General features: G+C 36.5%; 1 protein-coding gene across 2 annotated transcripts; it reads left to right on the top strand.

The window, feature by feature from the left end:
• Nucleotides 1-1,381: 1,381 nt before the first annotated feature.
• On the top strand, nucleotides 1,382-8,012 carry LOC133521354 (protein singles bar). Of its 2 annotated transcripts, XM_061856274.1 has the most exons (4): nucleotides 1,382-2,332; nucleotides 3,638-3,820; nucleotides 6,673-6,813; nucleotides 7,502-8,012. In XM_061856274.1, exons 1-4 carry the CDS (start codon nucleotides 2,189-2,191, stop codon nucleotides 7,577-7,579), a joined length of 546 nt encoding a protein of 181 aa, XP_061712258.1. In that variant the 5' UTR covers nucleotides 1,382-2,188; the 3' UTR covers nucleotides 7,580-8,012. The 2 variants fall into 2 exon arrangements, with proteins under 2 accessions (XP_061712258.1, XP_061712257.1); XM_061856273.1 differs by lacking the exon at nucleotides 7,502-8,012 and having other exon boundaries at nucleotides 6,673-7,458.
• Nucleotides 8,013-27,024: the final 19,012 nt, after the last annotated feature.

Genomic DNA, 27,024 nt, shown 5'->3' with positions numbered 1-27,024 from the left:
CTATGTCGGCCTAACTGATTTATACAGGATGGTTTTTAAGTCGTGAACAGTAACCACCTTGCTAATAAAGCTCCCTTAATCTAACGCGGAGCGCTAATTCAAATGACAATTAATTAATAGGTCCTTAATTTTTTTTTATTCATAATAAAGTAAATATATACATATTATACATTTCATAAAACTCGTCAAACTAATTAATTAATTATTAATTACCAATAAAAAAATATCCTTACTTATCAACATTCATGGCCATCGTAATTTCTACGTATGTGTATGATTTATGAAACTTGTCATTGTTCAAAAAAATCAACAATTATAACCACATACGTTTACAGATTTCTGAATATTCTTACGTACAAGTGTTTATACTAAACGTTCAGAGTAAGAAACACATATTTCTGATCACGACTTAAGAATCATGGCAAATTTCAGCTTTCTAGCACTAACGATCACGGAGCAAAGCCGCGGACGGACAGACAGACCTGGCGAAAATATAAGGGTTCCTAGTTGACTACTGAACCCTAAAAATCGTCCAGTTGGAAAAGTACATATTTTCTAATTTTTTCAAAAATTGTGTTACTTAAATGACCGATACCTAAATTTAACTGCAGGTATAGGAATAAAAGTCAAATCGGTGAGTCATATAATCTTATTTTAAGATTATTTGACCCATTTGACTTTTTGACTCAAAACTTAAAAAAAAATCCCAGGTCACCGTACAAGTAGTTAAGTAGCTCAATAACCTTAATGTAAGCTTTATGCGTCTAATAACCATACCCCCGGGGTTTTGGGTACTACCTATTTAATTCATAGTTTGGTAACTCTTTTACAATACACAACTTTATAAATATACCAAGTTATTCCCGCACACAAAATCCAGAGTATGCTAATAACTATTTAGTATTAAGAACTTTTTTTAAGAAAACGGTTAAAGTTTACGAATCGCGTACATACAAATACCTACACATAAAGAAATATTGTTGTAACAATTGTTAGTAAATACCAAACAAGTAATTGTCATTTACACACAATAAATATAGTCTTTTCGGAAAGAGAAGAGTCATGGAATGTATTGAGCCCCATAAATTCCACGACACTTATTTTTCCGCACAGACTATGTAAATGAATAAATGAGATTGTCATATTGACAAACCATGGGTACTTACATTTCGACAAAAAATAATACGAGGTTTAATTAGTAATAAGCTGCCGTATAATGTATGCCGGTTAAGTATTTATGGAGAAATACAAGAAGGATATTGTGTTAAGAATTAAATTGTAATAAGTTAAATATCTCTGCCATCTGTTTACGGATAAGACTTCGTTGCTTCCAGAATAGTTGTATACATACTAGGTGTGTACCTATTAAGTTATTTAAACTTTAAGATTTGATTCTGATTTTTACCACAATAAACTATTTACATTTATATATGTATATTAACATTTGAGGTACTGCATATTTTGCTATCGATGTTGTATAATATATACTTTTATTTTAATATATTTGTACTTTCTAGTAAAATGTGATGTTTTATTACTTATAGCAAAAAGCACAACCCGCTTCTGCATTTGTCATTGAATAAAAATATATCGTATGGGCGATGATCATGTGACTGCTTACCTATTACAGCGGCAGCAGCATGGTTGCATTTTTATCCATACTTGTTAGAACATGACAGATATGGTGATAGATAATAAAAATGCGATCAGTTTAGTATTAACAGCACTTAAATTGAGCCCCACGATTGATGATTGATGTTGTCAACGTTTTATTCAAACAAACTTAAATCAAGGTATTGGGGCTACTCTAATCCATAAATAGAAGTCTCTACAGCTGTAAATATTTGAAGTCGCGGGTGTTCATCCAGTTATTTTTACACGCAGGCACGCTCCTTGCTTAGCACGCGACATATTCAAATAAGTCCCGACATTTGTTAGAGAAGGTTCACAACATCTGAAGATAATAGGAAATATTTTAGTGCTCCCGATTCAAAATTAGGCCAATAGGGCGAAAGTTCGCTGAACTTGCGCGTGCGCAAAACATCTAAAAATATAGTGTTGTTAATGACCGTTTGGCGAAGTATTTGAACTCTCCCTTGTTTCCTGTCGGATGAGCCATAGATCGTGTCTGGACATTGTAGAGGGAAGTGTGGTGTGAAACTGGGACTGTTTTTTGTAATATTGTGAAATGACACGAGGTCCAACCATAGTTCGTGTTGCGCCGGGCGGCGGCGGCGAGCGTGGCATCAAATGTTGTTGTTGCCGCTGCTGTGAGTGCCTCAACCTGGGCTACCTCACTTCGCAACATGGATTGATAAAACTTGCTGAAGCGGTAAGTATTTCCTAAAAAAATAAGTAGCACATTCCAGTGAGTGGTGCAATATTTCATATTAAACCCACATTAAAAAAAGTGTCAAACACCACACTTATTAATATGTAGGTATAAATAAAATTTCCCTGTTTTCCTGATTTTAAGCGAAACTTTCGAAATGTAAATAAAATCCTATATAGGTATTACTAGCGCCATGACGTCGCGTTTAGTTGAAACATATTTTATGTGTTCTTTAAAGTAAATTATTTGTGTACCTATGTATTTTAAATATAGGTACTGAAGTTCTTAAGTAATAATATAAAATAACTAATATCATATTTTTATTAATTTTAATTGATGAATTCCCTGAAAACCAAAATTGCGCGCGCTTGCGTGCATAAATTGTTACAAAATTTATAAAGTGAGTTTTAGACCTACGTTCGAGATTTTTTTCTAATTAGCAAAAGTAAAAAAAACAGTACTCAAACTGATGAAGCCACTGGAGAATTTTTTTAAGATTGCTAATTACATTTTTGGAAACCGTATAATTATACTGTGATCTAAAAACTGCGATCTCTGACCTACTACGGCACCTTAAACCTACCTCAAGAATTACTCTATTGATAGATAAAAATCCGTTCAGAGGGCCTACCGCGAAACACGTTCGACGTGTTTTCTCCCTGTCACACTTACGTACGAAATTACAAGTGCGACAGAGAGGCAGCACGTCGAATGGGTAGGGCCTCAGTAGTTCTTGAGTTTATCGGGAACATACATACACACGCGGTGGGGGACTTTGTTTTATAAAGTGTAGTGATCACATAATTTACGTTTGTACAGACTATAGTTCGTTTTTTTGAGCATAAGAAAAAAGGTTACCTAACAATCTTGACACGTCTTTTTATTGAAATACGCTTTTTAAAAATCAGTAACTATTATTTATGTAAGCTGTAAATGGTCGTATTTTTTTACGTCGGTGGCAAACAAGCATACGGCCCGCCTGATGGTAAGCAGTCTCTACTCACAGCAGGCATACAACACTATAAGTATTATATACGAGTATGATTTATAATTGTTACACATTTGCCGTAATTCATTTTTCAAAGGTGTTTTCTAATAAAAATACACCTCAAAATCGCTTACCTTCTTTTTAATCATAAAAAAACGGACTATAAGTTAAGCTAACTTTGCACAGACTTTGATTGAACTACTACTTGTGATACTTTGTGGTTGAAAAGCTTTTGGCTCCGTCTGACTCTAAACATGTAATAAATGAAATAAAATCTAAAGTACTTATAACAAGCCATCAACATTGCTCGTATACAGATGCTAGGCGGATTGTGCCAGAGCTTGCTAGTGAAGTACGGCATGTCGGCAGCTGGCACGCTCGGCTCGGCCTTCCACGGGTTCCTCACCACCGCCTCGGCCTGCCTGCTCACCACCGCGTTGCTCATCGCCTGCTACGTGCTTTCATCTAACTCGCAGCACCTCATCAAACAGTCGGTGTTTGTAAGTATAATATATGTCGGAATCGCGCTCGGTCCGGCCACGGGTTCCTCACCACCGCCTCGGCCTGCCTGCTACGTGTTGTCCACATACTCGTGGTACCCCATTAAGCATTCGGTGTTCATAAGTATAATGTAAAATTAGCTTTTGATTCTTTTAACTTAGTAATCTCTACAGGAAATAAGTGAACGAGTTAAACATATGACCGGAATGCACATTTAGTACCTATAGTATAAAAAATACAATAATTTTACCATGTGTTGGTTTTGTGCGTAATTTTTTGCCAAATATATAAATTTTTTATCTAACGTTTTCTAATAATTTCTTTCGGTTGCTGCTACAATGCCACAATTGTATTTATATTTTCAGGAGCTGTTTTACGCTCGTTTAAAATTAGCTTTTGATTCTTTTAACTTAGTAATCTCTACAGGAAATAAGTGAACGAGTTAAACATATGACCGGAATGCACATTTAGTACCTATAGTATAAAAAATACAATAATTTTACCATGTGTTGGTTTTGTGCGTAATTTTTTGCCAAATATATAAATTTTTTATCTAACGTTTTCTAATAATTTCTTTCGGTTGCTGCTACAATGCCACAATTGTATTTATATTTTCAGGAGCTGTTTTACGCTCGTTTACGCATCTTCTCAAAAAATTACTCTTTTCTACGCGAGGTAGCCTGGAAAACTATCTACTAAAAGCACTAAATGGTTTTTTTGTATGGGAGCCGTTTTTCTGTCAAAGCAAATATACAAAAACCGAGACGCCGAATTACCTCAATCTGAAGTCAATTAGAAGAATGTTAACTACCTATAGTGAAAAAAAAGACAATATGTTTGTATATTCTGGCCAGGGATTGTCTCATTTCAAACATAGACGGAGAGAATCATTTTATCTTTGCCTGCTAGTACTCTAGTACGACTAGTACCCATAAGAAAGGGATGAGTATAGTTTTTTGTTTTTTTGTTCATGTTACTGACAAATCGGGTTTGCCAGGATTAATGTTTTCTAAGTCTTTTAACTTCTACGCACTACGAAAATAGTAGAGTGGTTTTTCTAGGCACGAGAAGATAACTCGATCTATCTCCCATTTTATTTTAACAAACGATAAACCATACACCTATAATAAGTATTAGAAGTCATAGTCATTGGACACTTAGAGACCTTATACACCTCTAAGATTTTATTTTATTTTAAATTTTATTTTATTTTAAATTTCATTTTATTTTAATACCTATTTTAATGATTTGGACACTTAGAGACCTGTACATCTCTAAGTCAATTTAAATTTATAATTTAGTTTTATAGGTAGGCACTCCTTATGAATAATATGTAGTCGCGTTTATGTGGCGCTATGCCGTCTTTAATGTAACTTACAAGCACAAATGTTGTATCTCACATTTTTTTTTATTATATTTATATTAATACAACCCGGCAGCTTGAACATGTCATGCTCGCTTAAAAGTCTTTACTTACTGTGGCGTCGTTGATCGGGTCGCCACTTTCCCGAATGAAGGTTAAGGGAGGCGATGGCTGAGATACACGTCATACTCGTGAACGGGTGCTGTTTGTGGAGACCGGTCTGTTTAAGCTTACACGGGGTACAGGTTATGTTAAAGTATGTAACTTTACTTTTGAGTGACATTAACGTGAGACACTTCATTCGGTTCTTGTCTGTTTTAATTTTTTAGTCTTAATTATTTATATAAGAATTCAAGCCTTGGCGACCCTCTACATCTCTAAGGATAATTTAATATATATTTTTATATTTTATCTCTGACACGTAGAGACTTATACATCTCTAAAGAATTTTAGTATTTTATGGTTTTATTTTTTTATCATAGTTTTTTTTTTGTGTAATTTGACATTTAGAGACAGTATACATCTCTAATAAAGTATTTATTATTTCATAGATTCGATATTTGTAATTGTTTTTTTTTTAATTTATTGTTTGTAAAAATGGACATGTAAAAGTGCCCCTGTGGCCTATTTGCTGAATAAATGTTTGATTTGATTTGATTTGATAGATAACTCAACGTTAATTGTGTTTCTATTTTTATTATCTAGTTTGATATCCATCAATTACTAAAAAAAAGTGCTGCTAATAGTCTAAAAATACCATACTTATCATTTATGGATATGCATGGCCAGATTTCATCGTTTACCTCTTTTAGGGTTGTGTAGTCAACTAAAAAATCGTAAAAATCCTTATAGTTTCGCTATTTCGCCATGTCCGTCTGTCTGTATAATAGATGTATAAGCTGCAATTTAACATGGATACATAAATCAATCACGGCAACCAAATGATAACATAATAATTATAAAAATTAAAACTATTTCTTTAGGGTACCTTGCCCTATAAAAAACATTTTTTTTAATTGGTTTCATATGGGAGCCATCTCCCTACCCTTCTAACTTTTGAACCATGACTCCACAATTATGAAAAAAAAAAACATGCAAGTAAAGCTTAGTTTATCACGTTCACCGCTGAGCTACGATCGTAGCGCTACGTCGTAGCCGATAACTTGGGTTTCCCGGTATGTAGCGGAAATGCGAAAAAAAAAACGGCAACGTAGAGCTGTTTTTGAGTTTTTACAAAAAGTCTTCCATTCTTAATAAAAATGCTGCAAAGGGAGCACTTCCTTTTGCTTGTTATATACGGGATACCACCTAATAGCCCCCGTTCAAGACAGCTTATTGGGACTACGGGACCCTACACTAAGCATGGCCCGGTATGCTCTTGGCCGGTTTTATTTTTACTTTTACTTGCTTTAGGATTTTTAGGATTATTCCAAAATAAATGCACTTGGATAGTATACAACAATTGATTTTTATGCCTGATGTCCACAGGAATGCTTGTTCAACGCGACGGCCTGCTTCCTGTACCTGTCTGCTTCATCGTACATGGGTGTGGCGGTGAACCTCTACCTCTACCCGCAATACGCCGTCATCAGCATGTACTCTGCCTACCCAGCTATGACTGCAGTCTATGTACGCATATTCTGCATCAACTATGGACTTACCTTAGGGCCACCCCACACTAGCGTCATTAAAGCGTCGGCGTCTGGTCAGCGCTATGGAAAATGGCGTTGCTGCGCAGTTGCCTCAACACTGCGTTGAGCAGCGGCCATAGAGTTGACTACACGCCGACGCTCGGGAGACGCTAGTGTGGGGTAGCTCTTAACTTTCGTCCTTCTTGTCTTTGCACTGCTGTACTACTAGTACTTTTGCTTGTCCTAAGGCCGCGGACTGGACGCAAGCGGCAAGCGGCGCGTCGAGCGGCAAATCAAGGCCATTCATACATTGCGCTCGGCCAAATGTATGAACGACCTTGATGTACCGCTCGCCGCTTGCGTCCAGTCCGCGGCCTCAAAGTGGGCGTAGGTAATCGTAGTTTATTTTACAAACGTGACGGCCATATGACTTATCACAGTGCGAATGCGTATAGTTGATATTGGATGGTTACCTCGTGATGTTTTCCTATAGCCAACAGCCTGTGGTAGTGGTAATTTTTCTTCACATATATACAACATATAGTTCCTGGTTCCCTATATTTATTATACCTACTGAAATATATGTAATATCTTTGTTTATTGACTTCAATTACCCATAGATTTTTTTGTGTATTTTATGGCTCTATAAATTGCATCTGCCGAAATATGTATTCTCTTCGTTTCAGTACATTGGAGTAGTTCTGGGGATTCTTCACGGCGTCGACGCGTACATCTCATACAAATACCTCAAAGGATATCGATGAAAATGTCGCATGAGTAGTCGAAAAATATTTATTATATAATCGAAACCAACAACTCATTCCATATGGTTTAGTTTATAATATGTATAAGTTAAATTAAATATTATTTTCTTACTAAAACAAACAGTCCTTTCCTTCAACTTATTAATTCTATTTTATTGTTTTGTCGGGCTATAAGTTAGAGTCAGACCAAGCTAATTGGGCAGCGATTTTGATAGCCCAGCCTTTGCAGGTGTTAAGTAAACATCATAATTTCATGCAAGTTTGACGTTTAAAATAACACTTGCACTGTCTGGGTGTCAAAATCACTGCCAATATATCTTGGTCTGATTCTAACTGCGTTTCGATTGACTAAAGTTAGCTTTAGTCATTCGACACAATTAGAGACACATCAACACAATTCATAACAGTAAGTACCTATTACACAGTAAACTTCAAATATACCTTATTCCCTTTGCGTACAAACTTCTATGTAAGACAAAAGACAGTTAAGTAAAATGCCATGTCAAGACTTGTCATTAAAACAAGTCGAATATGCACAACGGAGTTAATTAGGTAATTACGTAGGTAGTGACTTAACTTTAAAAAAAGTACCCGTATTTCCTATACGACGGTGACACTGTCAATCTGTTTTTTTCGTAATGATTCTTAATTGCCATCGGCGCAGGAGTCAAAAGGCAGAGTTTTTGCTTGTTTGATTTTATGTTATTGCGCCAGCGTCGGCCGTGCCTGGCACGGTCACTACGAGGACGTAACGTCATCTTCATTGTGTATCACACTAACCTACCTACAGATAACGCTTACATGGTGCTAGGTGCTACAAACTTAAGCTAATGCGTGTTATTCGTGATACTATGCGTGTTCGTCTATCTAGTCGAGTATGAACACAAAGCAACATTCGTTATTGTGTATTATGATATGATAAGTACCTACTTAAACATAATAATGAAATATCGAACACCTGAATACACTGAGGAATAGGCACTATGTAAGTATAAATAATTCCTTTGTACCTGTCTTCATCTACACTGAATTATGGTGTCTGGTCATTCGAGCAGAAATCATAGGTAGAATTTGGTACCTATCGGTGGCTAAGAGAATGCATGGGTAATCTGGTAATCATAACTCGTCTGATCAAGATCACACAGCGATGACGCGTCTAAATATAATCAAGTTGACTTGCAAGTTTTACAACTGGAACGGCATTCAGATTCAAACAATCTGTTGTTGATTTGAAATTGTTATGAAACGCTCAGTGGATCTCGCTCGTGCGAGCGCGATGTAAAATATCAAATCAATGACATATTTTTTTACCTGAGTCATCTGAGTGCCCAAAAAGTAGATTTGACGCAGGTGACAAAATGGGTAAAATTAGTAGTTTTATGATATTTCGATATTGATATTCGCATTATTAATCAAATATGTATAACGTAAATTTATAAAGATCTATTTAAAAGGTCGTCTCACTATACCTACTTAGGTTAGGTTATATTAATTCAACTTCTTCTGCTTATTCTAGTTCTTCCTATTTTCTTTTTCTTTTACACAGGCGGTAGGTACCTATACAAATAAGGACTCTTCTTTTCAATGTCTACATCATTTTAACGGTGATAATTGCACACTTGTTTTTTTTTACTTCTAAGGTCTTCTTAGAGTTTTAAGGCGCGACAACCTCGACTTAGCTTTCCCCATCGCTGGAGGTGGGAAAGTGGGGCACAGACGGCGCGGGCGCAGCCTGGGCATCCGGCGGCGACATGCCATGACTCTTAAGCATTAAGTAGTTATCTACTGCAGTTTAAAATTAAGTTAGTTACTTTATTTTGATATCAACACCCCGGGCGTTTAATTGCTATTTAGCGTTTGCTCAACACGTTGTTCGTGCGTAAGTCTATAATAATTACTTTCCCTTACGTCCCGTCAATGCCCACCAAATTTCAACTTTATAATATTAATAGAAGTTTAAATAAAAGATGCCGCGAAATGTATCAAAAGAAAAATAACAGTCGTAAATGCCATTGAAGAAAGAAATAGAATGTATTTTCGTTATCAACGGCTGTAATGTGTGTTGGGGCACTACCTATACCTACTACCGTCAGCGGCTGGAAATGGAAATACAATTCTACCTACTTGCAAAATTTATTGTCATTTATCTTATATAAAAACATTTTTAGTAGCAGTTGCTTAGATGTTAGGAAACAGCGTTTTTCAATGAGGCAAGCTTCAAGAGCATTGCTTCAACGAACGTTTTCTACCTATCACGTGATTATGTATAAGGTTTGCGTTCACTTTGCGCGCGTCACGTGCTAGGGAAAAAGAGATTAGAAACGGTAATTTGTAAATCTTGACTATAGGTATACCTAGATGGTTAGTATACAGTATAATACATTTAACTAATGATACCCAATGATATTTATGTTTAAGTATTCGCAATATTAGTAATGTTTATTATGGAATAGCTCACTTAGTACATTATGATACAAGTGCGAAAAGTAGGAAATTTGCATCGAGTGGTGACTGAAGTGAGTGTTTTAAATCGACACGTATACTTATCGTACAAAGTTTTACAGTACACATGGCCCTTTGAATTTTCGACGTAGGCACGGAAACTCGGAAAGCGCTCATTCCCGCGCTATTGGGAAAGTAGGATCATATGTACTGTAATAGTTATTTCCTAAAAACCTGAAATACAATATTGATATTATGTTCTTCATATTAAGCTGGGAAGTATCACGTTCCGGGCGCGGCTAGACGAGAGGGTAATATTTAATGAAATTTCATACAAAGATTGCAGATCTAGGCCGGGAAGTTGCTCTTTTTAAATTTTCACAGTGACACAGCATCATGATGGCTTTCAGACACAAAAAAACTATAAGGAAATTTTGTTCATTATGATAAAGCCAATACACATTTTTGTGTTTTTTTTATTCATTATTGAATAGGGTATAGGGGTTTTAAAGGGGAACGAAAATTGATTATTTTGCGCTACGCCACACGGTTAAGATACAGCCCTATAAAGATTTTAAGCCCTAAGAAGAGAAACATTAAGGTATAAATGTGTAAATAAGTACTTACAGTAGTTACTCTACCTACCAATCTACCGATGTTTTTTGGTTGGTTACAGTCATCGTAAATTCTGGATATAGCATTTTCGTAGCAGAGTAGACTCCGTGTGTAGTGGATGCGTGTATCCAAATCCAGTACAATTGAATAAGTAGGGTTAAGAAATAGAATGAAAATAACCTTAAATTGATTCACTCCGGCGATTGGTTTTTATCAGTTGTTTAACTCGACTACCTACGCTGCAATGTTAATGCTACAAATTTTGTATTGCTTCTTCATTTGTTTAATTTATTTTTCTGTTTCGCCATAAATCCCAGGAACATTTTAATGTTTATTACCTAATTAGTTAAATGAGTTGGTCCTACCTACTTTCATTGTATAAAATGTGTGTCATCATCTATGTGTAATTTGTCGTTTATGACAGTCTACTGCCGGTAAATAGTCATCAAGCAGTTTTCAACTTAATGAGAGCATCTTGAGGTTTATGTTGGATTGTATGTAATGAACGTACTTTGCCGACTGTACCCATACTATACGATAGCTATTATCTAGTCACATCTGGGTTTGCTTGGTTTACGTCACAGGGGGCGGAACACATGCATGGAAGCTGCGAAATAGCGGGAGGGCCGGATAGGCCGGCTGTGATTCATCATTTTTTAACATCACCAAATGCGACGTTGAATTCCCATCACGTCACCACTTCCTTCCTTTTCGGTTTTTATCTGACGGTACTTTGAAGAGCAATGAAAAATAATGAAACGGGTCATGGTGCACAGAATTTCATGTAGGTACAAATTTACGCTCTTCATTGAACCCGAGTCGTACCTGCGTACCGTCAAGCTAGCCAACTTTGCTGCCAGGGGTATCTTTGCCCAAAAATACATTTTTAAACAGATTCGTTTATATAGACAAATGTATAACAGTATATACTACTATTTTTATTAGAGAATAGGTTATATATATTTGTGACAAAACTTTATAACCCTCATGTGCTTACCTTGACTTGGGAATTTTCAGCAGGTTGTTAAATACAGGATACGAGCAAAAAACGTTGAAAAATGAATGCTGAAACTATTTTGGGGTTTCAGTTATAAAACATTAAAAAAAGATTATTTATGTTGAGACTTAAACAAAAAAGGCCTAAAGAAACTAAAGTTATGACGGCGGGTAATGAAATGTAGTAATTTACAGACCTATTAATGTCAGCATTGCCCGCCATAAAAAAGGGCTTAGGTTGTCACTTTTGATTAAGTACTGACTGAGTACTGTATTTAATTTGTCTCGTTATCTCTTGCTTAAATGTTTTATCCCGTTAACGTTTGTAAAATGCAGCAAATATCATTTTTTCGGCCTTTAAACTACATATTGCGACAGATTTTTTAAACACATTTGCAAATGCTGCTTATATAGAAAAGTGCAAAAACGGCTAGGTAACATTGTCCACCCATTTTGCTCAGAAGTTTACGTATTAAGCCCTAACGCCCTAAGATTTTACAAGGGAACGCTAGGATTGCCCTTTATTATTAAGTGGCACTTGTTTCAACGTCTTACCACCTGTACTTCTATATGAAAATGACGTGGGCAATGTTGGCGAAAACGTCAGATAACTTCACCCGCCCGCAAAGTTAGCAAAGAGTGGTTTAAATGATGATTTAGAAAATCTTTTTGCAAATAAATGTATGTGATCACAATTAATGGTTGCAGTAAGCCAAAATAAATGTTATCCTTTGATAGGTTGTTTTCCAGAAAATTGTGTTTTTTTTTAAAGCGGGCAAAGTTGGTTAGGAGTCGAAAGTGCCTATTATAATTCAAATATATGTCAGTTTCTGTCAGGTATATGATTCCATTTCGTCAATTCATTAATGTTGGCTAGCGCATTTTTGGTAATGTGGTGCCCGTTTTACCTTCTCGAACTTGTTGGTACCTAACATAATGATTGGTGCCTTAGCATTTAGGTCAACTTAACGTTTTTACAGGCACATTCACCTGAATGTAGGTACCTACCTACTTTGTATTAAACATCAGACATCAAACTATTGATAAGCGAGAATGCAGTTAAGGCTGTTGAAGTTTAACGGCGTTACGCGGAATCTCGGTAACTGCGGCCAGCACCAGTGAGAGACGCGCCGCGGAGCGCTGCGCATGGCTGCCACCACCAGCCATACTATGTCCCACACCACACACAACACAACAAACGGTGCCAAACTTAGTGTTAACCTAATCTTATAACAGCAGTTTGAAAGTGAAAGTGCCGCCTGATATCCGTATTGTTTATGTAAGTACCACCTTGTTTTTATTGATTAGGTACAGGAAATGATAAAAAAATGTGATATAATTCTAAAGCAGTAATGATTTGACAAATTCGTGGTAGATACCTTTGAAGTAAATTAAAATATTGATATCAGTGATTAATTTCCTTTAACACACGTAACGTGTTCCTCGGTACTTGCAATATTAATTAAATAGTAACCACTTAAGTACCTACTAGACATTTAGACTTAGGTATAACAAGTAGGTGCTTACCTGTATAAAGATAAACAAACAATACCGTCACCCTGGGGATGTACCTTTATGATAATTGTTTCGCTATCTACCTCTACTTACCTGTTCGTTGCCTTTCTAGGCTAATCTCTGCAATAAAAAGGCACACTTGTTTGCATTTGGGTAGGTATACTTTGCGTGAAGTGTGTATGAGTTATTTAGATAAATGTAATAAACTGATAATAAAAATAATTATTTTAATTAAAATCGTACATATTGCCAGGCAAATGGGATTCTTATAATAAATTGCAAATGTGTATAATAGGTATCTTCATTAATGTTATTGCCGCGCGGACGTCGAATGGGGTTATTCATCCATACTCGCAAAGACAATTCTTGCATGCATTTTGTCTACCTACTAAAATTGTATTCGTCTACCGTAGACACACACATTAAGTAAAACAACAATAGTTTCATTTATTAGTAATCTGTAAGTAAATTATAATTAGGACTGTCAGTAGATACGAAAACATGTTCATGTAGGTACCTAATTCCAATATCGGACATATTAATAGGTACCTATGAGCCCAATAAATGATATACCAGGTAGGTAGCATTCTACTACATGAATTCAATAACAGAGACAGGCGAAAAAACTGCACCTGGCGCCACAACAGACACAATACAGTTGTCAGAAACAGAATAATTGAATGTGTACGTAGAATCATGTTATCGGTATGCGGAGACTGTTTAGTACGGTCGTCGTTTTGACGTCGTCAGGTTCCTCGCGCAATAGAGTCGAAAATGGCTCGTAACTATTTTTGATCGTGCCTTGTGATCACGTTCACCTTTAAAAGTCTCAGAATAAAACTATTTCTCATCTGATTCTTGCAGGTTTGTTAATGTTTCATTGAATTTGATTGCGAAACAAATCGACGGTTTGTATCAATTTCTTACGCAGTTAGTCACAGTTACAATACCTGGGTGCTGACTACTAAAGCGATTGGAATTTGTATAGTATAGATGTTTTTATTATATTGCATATTATGACATGGCCAACAAATTGCCTTTTGCGTACATCGTATTTTTTATCCATCCCGAGTCGGTATGATACCAACATGTTATGAATCACAGGGTGCCCTTTTCGCAGTTCGCACCAACATATTTTATTCACACAGCTCACAGCAGAGCAAATGTGAACGTCGTAGTTTATTGCCGTTTTCCGGATACGCATGAAACTTGACCCACATATGTAGTTGCTGATGTTTATTTAAGGCATCTTAACTTTCAAACTCAAGGTTGGTAGTTGTAAACAAAATTAGTTATAATCTGTTTATCGAGCTGCAGGTTTCGACACAATACCTACCTAAAATTCGAATTTTCAGAACGAACCGTACTTAATTAATAGATAAAAAAAACCGGCCAAGAGCAAGTCGGGCCACGCTCAGTGTAGGGTTCTGTAGTTACCCGTCCGTCACAATTAACTGCAGGTAATAACGGGAGTTATTTGTAAGTATCATGTATAGTCCCTGCAGAGAGAGGTGACCTGCAAACACATTTGTATGCCATTGGGCTGGTCACCTCTCTCTGCAGCTGACATAACGTAACGTAAATAACATAACAAGCAAACCGGAATACCTCCGTAGGTAGGGGTCTTTTAAGGGAAAACTTTTACGATAGCTCATAAACAGCTTAACTGATCATAATTATACTTATTAGCTATAGTTTTCATTTTATGACTTTCACCTTTTTTTTTCTTTCGGGCTGAATATTTCCAAAATTATTTCCTTCTATCACAAAATAATTATTGTAGACCTCTATTCGTTGAAAGAATCAGAATATCATTTATTTGCCTACTTTGTGTACTACATAAATTTCCCTAGGGCCGGTGAGCCAACTTATGTCCTATTGGATCTATGTTTGCTGTTTTCTATGTATTTATTCGTAATAAGACCTATGAAATACCATATGAAATACTATACCTTTGAAAGACCTACCTATCCAACGACACCCTACAACATAAGGTTGTAGCGAAAATTGGATCCCTACTTTACGTGAAGAGAGGGAGGTAACCTAAAAAAAAAAAAATTATTTGACCACTTTATTGACAGGATTGATTTATATATCCATGTTTTCCAGAACTAACGAACACGGAGCAAAGCCTCGAACGGACAGACAGACAGGCGGACATGGCGAAACTAAGTTGACTACAGAACCCTAAAAAACGCCCTCCCCCTTTTGTTTAGTGTGCGAACTGCAATGTACGTGATGTGTCGGAAAGCAAATTACAAATCCTGTTAATATTCAATTTAGGTTAGTTAGTTAGCTGCCAAGCGGACCCTAGGCTCCCATGAGGGTAAAAATTCCGGGACAACGCGAGGATGAATCGTACTCATTTTAAACCTATTAGGTACTGTTAAAATATAAGTAACTTAACCTAATTTATTTCTAATATAATTTAAATTGTTAAACGTACGTATACATGTTGACTGGAGAACCTACTTCCTTCTTCTTTTGTTTGTTAAATAACAGTTCTGCTGTGGCAGCATAGTTCCATTTTTATCACCTGTCACTATACCTACACTACATCTACATTTACATGCCCGTCACTTTCGCGCTTACCCACTTGTTAGAACGTGACAGGTATGGTGACAAATGACAAAGAGCCGACCAAATTAGCCCTACTTCCATTTGTCGCTTGTCTTACAACTTAACTTCCAACTGTGAATGGAATAGAAATAAACTACCTACAATTAATATATAAGTACCTACGTCTTTGCTGATTTTAAATGAACGTCTTATTATTCCTCTGCAAAACCTCACCGTTACTGTTAATAATAAAGAGAAAAAAATTAAGTGATCATTGTTTCTTCAATGTAATTGGCTGTAATTACCGAGTTAACAGATACCTAACTATAGTACCTTTAAAGAGTATAACAACCTTTCTGGTTATGGTATTCATGGTTAGGTTAGGCATTATATATAACAGGCATCTAACTATGGCTCGTGGCAGACCTTGCAAACACCATGGCTCCGCCATTTTTAAGAATTACCAAAATCTGAATCGATACTCGTAAAAAAAGTAGAGGAGCACGGCTGAATATAAGAAAACATTTTTGCCCTAGCTGAAACAGAGACGCTTCGCTCGTTCAGATATGATCTTAATAAATTAAGACACCCTAAAAATATTTATAAATAATTTTAAACATAAAAGATTAAGAGAAAGATATCAACAAAAAAAAACTTTCGATAATGCTACCGGCTACTGTTTAACAGTAGATACCAGTGTATCTGAATTTAATCTCTTGTTCGATCAGTGATAAACTTGGGTACAGTCTGGTAACAGATTAATCTAAAGATAATCTTAATTATTTTGACGTCAACTGTAAATTGAACAGTTTCGTGGAAATGTTTTTTTATTTAATGAATACCTCTCATATCTATGGCTATTCCAATCATTACGTGTTATAAATACTTTGCCCCTGCCATTACTTAATGTCATTAAAATCATCATCATCACCTATTACAGCCCACTGTGGCGTACGGCCGTAATAACACGCCATGTACAGTAAGCAGAGATAACTGACCCCCCAGCAAACAGCAAAAAAAATTGACCTTAATAAACCAATAGTACATTACTACCTATAGAGGACGGGAACCGAAGGGTTGCAGGTAGGGTTCCCAACCGTACTATATTATATAGTATTGTACTATATTTTGGCTCTCTGTACTATATACTGTTGAAAAAATATATAGTACGCTAAAATACTATATTTCCGACATCCTTCTAATTTGTTCAAGATCGATTATCAATTAAATTCTAATCAAATAAAATGATTTCAAGTATGAAGACAAAATGGCGTGAGGAATGCATCAGGGCTGACATAAATTTAATAAAAAGTGAGCTATTAAATTGTCATAAATATTCAGTATGAATGTACTGAATCGTTTTCTCATTTTATTAAAAATTAGACATTACTAAAATGTGCACAAATCTCAATAATAAATATAAATTTAAACTTTAAATAAATATTGTTATTAAAAAGATTTTTTTTTTACTCTTTATTATTACTGGGCGTATGAGATGACGAGTGAGCAGTTTTACATACATGACTAACGGATGGCATGATAGCTGGAGTCTAGGAATAGGATAATTTTGACAACAGAGAGTGGTCTATACAAAAGGAATAGTTAAGAGGCCGTTATCGATTTTAGTCGCAACAATGTCAAATTCATAGATTTAGTCGATGAAATTGTACAACTTCTGTTAACTATTTTTTTTTTAAATAGACTCATTTAATTAGTAATGATTGTTTTTCTGATGGACGTTTAGGTAAACGCGCGTAAAGCGCTGATTTTGTTGATCTTATTTGTAAATTTCGTAAAGTTTGGACTGCTAAAAATGGTAATTTTGTATTACACATATTCAGTACTTCAAATTTAATAAACTACATTTTTGTTATTATAAATTTGAATTTAGTTATTTGAATAAAAGTTAAACGTAATCAATTTTCTTCAGAACTAACTTCAAAACAAGTGACAATTTCTCTGAAAGTCGACTTAATTTCAACGTAATTTTGATACTTAAACAATCTACAACATTTGCTAAAACTGTTCTTATACATCATTTTGTATAATTTACTACCATAGTTTTTTGATGAATTTTTAAAAACTGTCCCTTCTCGTCACATATTACCGGGGACGCACGCTTGCGACCTCATTATTAAAAGGCAAGATGAGAAGACGTGCTAATAGAAACCAAAACTTGTTATTTAGATATTACGTAACAAAAGGAGTACAATTTCAACGACTAAATCTATCAATTTTACATTTTTGCTCTAAAATCGTTACCATAACTAATCTTAACAGAGTGCTAGTAAGTATGATTAAACGTATATGTGGCATTATCTATGAAAAGGGACCTTATTGTCGATGGCGCTTACGCCGCACTGCGTCGCGCAGCGTTGTATTTGTATCGGAGCATCGTTTATGACGGCGGAAGCGCCATCGACAATAAGCTCCCTTTTCATATATAAATAAATAAATAAATAAATAAATATTATAGGACATTATTACACAAATTGACTAAGTCCCACAGTAAGCTCAATAAGGCTTGTGTTGAGGGTACTTAGACAACGATATATATAATATATAAATATTTATAAATACTTAAATAGATAGAAAACACCCATGACTCAGGAACAAATATCCATGCTCGTCACACGAATAAATGCCCTTACCAGGATTTGAACCCGGGACCATCAGCTTCGTAGGCAGGGTCACTACCCACTAGGCCAAACCGGTCGTCAAACACATAACACGTATAACGGTCACACGTAACGGTCACGTGTAACGTGTAACGGTCGTATAACGTCACATATTACACTTATGTTAAGCGTTTTATCTAAAAGTACTATATTTTTTTTTAATGTACTATATTTTTATTGCCTTATTCTGGAAAATACTATATTCCACCAAAAAATAGTTGGCAACCCTAGTTGCAGGCCAAGTAGATATACTAGATATACATAGACAGACGAGCGAGGACGAATAGGGATACGCGGCCGGCAACCCCATTTCTCGTTGAGAATTGTGTAATGCTTTTCTCAAAAATGCAATGAAATAATAATAATAATAAATGGGATGTTTTTTTCCTTCCTTTTTGTTGTATTTTTTTTTATTATCACTTTGGGGTTACTAAAAGGAGAAAGGAAATTTGATTATTTTTGCGCTACGACGCCCGGGTTAGGAGATACAGCCCTTTAAAAATTTCTGCATGCCTGAAAAAACTTTATAGAGCTGTATCTCCTAAACCGTGCGCTTTAGCGCAAAAATAATCAAATTACCAAAAAAACACTTTGATACTTACAAAATAATGTTGCATGTCATGGGAGGTCTATCAGATAGTAATTCCTTGCTAACAAACGGCTACGTACCTATATGATCTATCAACAGTGTCATTCCACCCGGTAAATGCGGATTCCGCATTTTTGATGTGTTTGTACACGTCACAGACGACACAGTCATAGTGATTAAACAGCTTTTATACATAATAACTGATTATTATTTATAATGACTAAAGGCCAAACCACACCGCTTGCGTGCGCAGCACGTGTGCGTCGACGTAAGCGTAGACGTGCACAACACCCCAGTTACGCTGCAGCTCTGTCGTGCGTGCATGCTGCTTACACACCCGCCGATATAAATTTGCGTATTATTTCCTAGTTCCTAAACGACTATCAATGTTCGACAACAGTTTATCGGACGAAGAGGAAGCACTCCTCTTACTTTAACACAAAATACTCCTGCGACACTACTTTCATGTTACTAGCCCACCTTACAAAAGCTGCATGCTGCTTGAACAATTTTGTCAAAATTATACACGGCGACATGATGCGAATGATATCAATTGAACTGACTTCGAGTCAAACTTGTCCGAAAATATAGAAGCAAGGAGTCAAAACTTGGAAGGCAGTGCATTAATGCCTTTGCTTCGTACTAATGCCTATTTAATGCCATTATTGCAATTAGAGAAAAAAAAGTCTCACTTCAATCGAGATCATTGAGAGTACATAATATTATTCATCGCACAATAGTTCATACTACATAAACTAAGCTTGTATTCCAATCGTACATAATTTGATTTTTACTACATTTTACTACTACACTACATTTTTACAATAATAACGTATTTTTTTGTAGTCTTTGTGCTTTATGTTGTAAATACATTCAATACTTCATAGTAGTTCAATTGCTTTTTCATTTATCACGGAATCCATATTAAAAACCACTATGCTCACTGCCCGAGTTGTAAATAAATACAAGAGACCTGCGCGTATACACGCACAGCACCTATGCAGCACCGAGCTGTGCGTGTCCGAACCTGCTCGGTTCGTCCTCTCATAGGAAACGCCGTAAAACACAACGTCATCACTGCACGTAACGAAGCGACATTGCGGCTCCGCTGCGTGCAGCACGCAGCCGGTTAGTCTCGCCGGAGATGCAATGCGTGCAGGTCACGCGCACGCCCACGTTACGCAAGCGGTGCGTCATATCTTATGAGAATTCTTAGCTCTCAACGCAACGGGACGCGTACGCGCACGTGCACGTCTACGCACACGCAACCGATGTGGCCTGGCCTTAAGTTGCCTCGACAATGTGATAAACTAATCGGTTATATTCATAAGAAGATCAAAGTTAGTCAAAGTATGAAATTCATATGGTCCGACTTGCTACCCCTCTTTACTTTGACTAACTTTGTAAGTAAATCTTCTTTATTGTGCAATACACAGAAAATTTGATACAGATAAAAGCCAGGTAACAACAGACGACGGTCTTAGTGCTAAGAAGATCCCTTCTAGACCTTGATCTGTTATTATGAATAATGAAAAAAAAAGACCGGTTATATAATTACATACTTACTATCCAACCATTATTATACACGGATTTATTACTTTCGCTACAACATACGATTCTTAATCTTTATAGTCAAGTCTAATTTACATACTTGTAGTTAAATTAATTATTGTATTTCAGAATCATAATTAATTAAGGTAATTATTGTATTTCAGAATCATAATTTCATCATCTACAATTTGCTCACGGAATCTCTACTTAAAAGAAAATGGATTACGATAACTACGATGGAAGTAAGTAACAAAGTAACTCTAAGACGAAAGTGGAGGACCCGCGCGAAATCGCCGTGGCTTTTTCATATATACGTAGTACTCATTTTCATCTCTGGATACATTATTAAAATTATTTTGACACAATTTGTTTTATATCTCCCACAGCTACGCCCCTACAATTGATTCTTTCGTATTTTTAATTATTATAAGAGTTAGGAGCATTTAATTTTTTTTATGATATCTGTTTTTTGTGCCTAATTTTTACAGTAATCAATAAATCGAAAAAAGTCAAACGTAGGGACATAACTATGGTTAATATACATCGAAGTATGTAAAAATATTTTCCATAACGGGACTAGGTTTGTATGGGGTGTACCCTTGTTTTGTCGACAACCTTTTCATCGAATATTATTTCATCGACAACGACTCGTTGAAACTTTAGTACTAGTAATATTGTTTGGTGTTATTTTAACTACTATTTATTTTAATTTATCTTACTACGTAGAAATACTATTTTGCGAATATTACTTAATCGCTGATATGTTTCAAATTATCTTAATTGGCACAACTACAAAACATTGCAATTCATTTCTTCGAAATTGTCAGGTTAGGTTAGAACTGCGACCCCCAAGAAAACGAACTGTTGCCAGAAGTGGGTTAGGTTAGGTTAGAACTGCGTCCCCCCGCGGGTTGCCCACCTTGTCGTGGTGGAGGGGCTTAGTAGCCGTGGCTTGGTCACCCACGGTGAAGCGAAGAGGCAACCAGGGCCGGCCTGTTTGAGGTGCGGGCTGGCCCGAGGAGGACGCTCCAAGTGGGCTTGGTGAGCCCGCTTGTGACGCGCTGGAGGTGGACCGTCGAGGAAGAGGAGTGTCGGTATTGCGGTGAGCCGTTCTCCCTATCCTCGACGGCCGAGGTGGGATCGCAGGGGAAGAGGCGTGATGGTATCACGATGCGCCACTCTCCCTATCCCCTGCGACCTTGGCGGGGCCGTTCCGCAGTAGCGGCGTTGGTGGGGCTGCAGAGGAAGAGGAGTGTCGGTATTACGGTGTGCCGTTCTCCCTGTCCTCTGCAGCCGAGTTGTGGTTTGCGGCAGAACCATGGACCTCATCTGCCGCCGGGCGCTGGGAGTTTTCTGGCGCCCGTGGCCTCCTTGTGGCGGGCTCGGGGGGGTCCGCTACACTGCAGGACGGAGGCCGAGGAGGAAGGCGCGTCGAACCATCTGGCGCGCCTAGCGTGAAGGGCCTTCGGGCATTTGCGAGGGAGCCGCTCGCGGGCGGCTGCCGCCGGTGGGGTCGCGGATGAGTGCGCAAGCGTTCCCGTAACCCCACCAATAAGGCGGCGAGGTGGCATATGGGGGGTTTTTAGTGGGTATACCGTCGGCCTCATTAGCCTAGACGGGAGTCCCACATAACCACTCGGGTCACCCCCCGCACCCGGGTGGTATGCGTAATGCATTTTCCCCCCTAGAAAAAAAAAAAAAAAAAAAAAAAAAAAAAAAAAAAAAAAAAAAAAAAAAAAAAAAAAAAAAGGTTAGAACTGCGTCCCCCAAAAAATGAACTGTTGCCAAAGGCTTTCCTCTTAAGTAGACTTTTTAATAGTTCATAAAAAAAATGCAATAAGTAAAGATAAAAAAATATATACCAACTGAATTAACAATTATTGAATAGAGGTTATAATGTAGATTTTTGTCAGGGTTATGGCAGACCTAGGAGTAGGAGCGAGATTTTCATTATAAAATTTGCTAGTAATTTAACAGTTTTGAATGATTCACGGTTAGTTTCACTACACTTAAATCAACCGGGATATAAACCGTGATAACAGGTAATGACTGTTTGTGTTTATATCCCGGTCGATTTAAGTGTAGTTGCTAATAATTTGTTATTATTCTAAGTCAACCTCGTTTGCGTTTAAGCATATATTTTACTGAATTAATTACTAATGCAAGCGTAAATCAATATCCAAACAGTTTGTTAACTGTTTATTTTTTAAAGAGGTGTTCCCAAATACAGTACCTACCGGCAAAAATATATCACCAAAACACAAAGGTGATATATTTTAAGGATTTTTTTTTATTCTAAACTATTTTTATTTTACCTTACTACATTATGAAGTAGGTTGTATATAGATTCCTTGGGCAAGCGATGAGAAAACACGGCCACATATACATAAAGGTCGTTATTTAGGATTTTGTTGTTTTTACTTATATAATACTATATGACAGTATTCCTATAATTGCATATAAACGTGAAATTGTTACTGAAATAAAAACAAATAAAAAAAGATGTGTATAAAAATCGAAGATGCCGAAGACTCGTAGGTCGAAGAATTTGGACACCTGTCAACAGAAAGCTCTCTTTACTGGCTACAAGCAGGGGCGAACCCATAAAGAGCTTTCGCAGCAGTTTGGTGCTTCAAGATCGGCGGTTACAAAGCTATTTAAGCGTTTAATGTCTCCTAGATGTTCAATTGGCTACAAAACATGCGGCAGACCACGTTGCACTACATCTGCAGTCGACCGTAATAATTTGCGTGTCTCTCGTGCGAATCCTTGGTTACCAACGTCGGATATTATCAAAGAAAAGTCGACCCAGGGCAGTCTACTCCATCTATAAGGACTGCCCGACTTCGTTTGCAGGACGCGGGATTACACGGACGACGTCCTGTAAAGAAACCGCTAATATCCGTGAAGAACTGAAAGATGAGAGTAGCTTGGTGTAAAGCACGTGAACACTGGAGACCGCAACAGTGGGCCGATGTACTCTGGAGCGATGAAAGCAAATTTATGTTGTTCGGTAGTGATGGTATAAGGTGCGTTCGTCGTCCTACTGGTACTAGATACAATCACGAGTATCAACTTCCTATGGTGTGGGGTGCATTTCCGCAATAGGCATGGGTCCACTTTACAGATTTGAGGCCATAATGGACCAGAATAAATACTTAGACATTTGGGACAACGTAATGCTACCTTATGCACGACGATTTTTGGGCCGTGGATTCGTGTTCCAGCAGGATAACGATCGAAAGCATAATGCGAAACGTTTCGCAAAATGATTCGAGCAGCGACGTGTGACTCTGATGGACTGGCTAAGTCAGTCGCCCGACTTAAATATAATAGAACCGTTATGGGAAGAACTAGAAATACGGTTAAAAGGTAAAAGAGCCACTAATGCCTATCAAAAGTTCTCTCAAATCCAGGAAGAATGGCATAGAACCCCTCAATCTACTATTGAGGCTCTTGTGGAGTCTATGCCTAGACGCTGTGAAGCAGTGATAAAAGTAAAAGGCTTTGCTACAAAGTATTAATGTTGTTACACTAAATTCAATAAGTATTATGTTCAACTATTACTTCTTTTAATTTTTTATTGGTACTTAAAACCAACTTCACTTTGTTGTGATGTGATTGTTTTAAGCAATATGATGAGTATACTGTTACTGTTCACACAAAAAAATATAAAGGTGATATATTTTTGGCCAAAATGTCCAAAATGTGCGCTTTTAAAATTACATAAAATTTACGCGTTTGACAGCAGTAAATCAATTTAAAAAAAGAAAATGAGAATGTCTGAATATATATACTTTAGTCAAATCAAGGTAGAATATTTTTCTTTTCCTGTCTCTAAAATCTGGATAAAAATTACTATAGTGTATTTGGTAAATCTATTTGGTTCTTAAATAATAACAAGCATGAATAACAGTGTCAATAACAGTCCTATCGTTCAAAAATTAACTTTTTTTTTAAGTCCTCTTAAAACATATAAAACCTAAATAACGAATGCTTCTTAAATACCTGACATGAAGGGTAGGTTTTTGTCCCTAGGGCATTTATGATACGTATATCTTCATTTTCCAGCACCATAAATACTATTAAAAATTAAGTATGGACAAACTACCACCATGGAAATGATGTCAAGGTGGGTATTTGTTACTTAAAGCCAATTAACCCCAAAAATCGTCTTAAAAAGCCCCACTATAAAATCGTCAAAATCCCAAAATAAAGGTCTTTAATTATATCATGTAGCTTAAAAAAAATCCAAGAATGTGGGTATTAGGTATGTACATTTAAAAAAAAGCCTTAACCTACCACGAACCAAAATCTGAATAAAAGTAGGATGAGGTTCAATTGCATTATCCGACAATGCACTCTAAATGTTGTTTAAGCACATGTGTGAATCCCTCGGCGTCATTGTGACCATTAACCAATATTACATTCGATTGACTATTGACAGAGAAGATCTACGTTTCTACTACTGCCATGATAGGAAATATATGGTTTCAAAAATTATATTTTTTATTTTCAAAATAGCCCCGTGGTTCTCAATTCGCCCCATGTTACGGTACTTAGGTCAAGATATTTTGCTACACTCTACCAGCGTCATTATATCGATTTTAATACTCGCGTTGTTTGTTTGTGTTTATATTGTTATACTTTGACAAAAAAATTGCTAATTACTTATATTTTAAAACTATATGGTTTAATACGTAAACAAGCTTAAGTCATAACGTCCATATAGTTTCATAGTTTTAAGAAAACTAACCCCAACCATTTTTATTCCAGAGCTGACCACAGCGGAGCCAGGTGTGTCGATGACGGCACTGGAGGAGGAGATCCCGTCGCTGACGGTGGCCTCAATCATCGGCGTGGCGCTCGTGGTGCTCGTTGCTATCGCCATCGTCTTTGTGCTCGGAGTCCTCATCGATTGCCGGCAACAGTGAGTTCTAATTGGCTCAATGTTAATAATTTATTGTTAAATTAGGAAAAGAGTAACCCCCTTATTCATAAACGTGTACTAAAGTTACGATGCCGCTAATCATCGTTTGTCCCTTTCCATGCCAATACGTCGGAAAGGGGCAAACGATGATTAGCGGCATGGTAACTTTAGTACACGTTTATGAATAAGGGGGTAAATGTATTAAGTTTTTAGTAACGTAAGGCATGTGCAAACAAGTGTAATTGTGAAGGATGATGAATTGGAATTAGTTGATAGAGTCAGAACAAGCTAGTTGGCAACGATTTTGTTAGCTCACTTAGCCTAGCCTGTACAAGTGTGTAAGTGTTAGGTAAACGCCATAATTTCATAGACGTTTGACGTTCAAAATAACACTTGCACTTTCTGGGCTGTTAAAATCGCTGCCAACTTATTTTGGTCTTGGTATAACTTAAGATTCTAAACCCCATATTGATACTTTTTCGAATAGACTAAGTTAAAATCCGTCAGTTAACTGGGTGCGTAGCGACATGCCGATCGTTTACGCTCCGTAGCGAACGAAACGCAACTGTCACTGTCATACTAGTATGGAAGAGTGATAGAATCAGACCAAGCTAAGTTGGCAGCGATTTTGATAGCCCAGCCTTTGCAAGTGTTAAGTAAACGTCATAATTTTATAGATGGTTGACGTTTAGAATAATACTTGCATTGTCTATAATATTTATTATTATTATTATTTATTTATTTATTATTGTCTGGGCTATCAAAACCGCTGCGAAGTTGGAACAAAGCGTTTTGTTGTCATAGCGCTAGCGATTGGTCACCTAGGCACCTTGATGTGAAAACAGCCCGATTAGTATATTTTAGTTACTTCCATAGCAATATGTTTCTCACTCATATGATGGTAGGTATTTAAGGAAATTTACATAAGGACAGTGCACTGTTAATATATTTATGAGAATATTCGGTATAGTACATAGAAATATATTAAATTTTAGAAAAAAATATAATGATTAATTATGAATCATAAGTTATTAAGTATTACACCAATTACACCATTTGGGGCCTAAAGCTTATTATACCACATAAGACTACATGAATGATAAAACAACGTGAGATTGGCGGCTTCCTCGCACAACGTATCAGTATTGCGATACAACGAGGAAATGCCGCCAGTATCCATCTGGACCAAGGGTGGTACAATGCCTCAAGGGCCTATTTTAGATATAAGCTAGTTAAGTAGTTATAGCAATCATCTGCATCTGCATTGTTATTGTAAATAAAGATGTGTAAAGTTTTGATTAATGATGGTGAAATGGATATTCCAATGTATGTAACTACTTCTATTGTTGTTTGACATTTAGATTTTAATGTAGAAACATTCTAGACAAGTATTTTTTGTTTAAAAAATATATTTGACGATCTTTTGTGAAATTATTAGTCATTAAATTTGATGTGTATAGTAATTCAATATTATTTTGGAATATATATCAATAAATTGCTCTGGTAATTAAGATGTTGTTGGCCTACATGAATAAAGTACTTACATTTACTTACAATCACTTCACCAAAT

The sequence above is a fragment of the Cydia pomonella genome, chromosome 9 (assembly GCF_033807575.1).
Source record: "Cydia pomonella isolate Wapato2018A chromosome 9, ilCydPomo1, whole genome shotgun sequence".
In the NCBI taxonomy this organism is placed as follows: Eukaryota; Metazoa; Arthropoda; class Insecta; order Lepidoptera; family Tortricidae; genus Cydia; species Cydia pomonella.
This window is presented reverse-complemented; position numbering and strand designations above follow the sequence as displayed.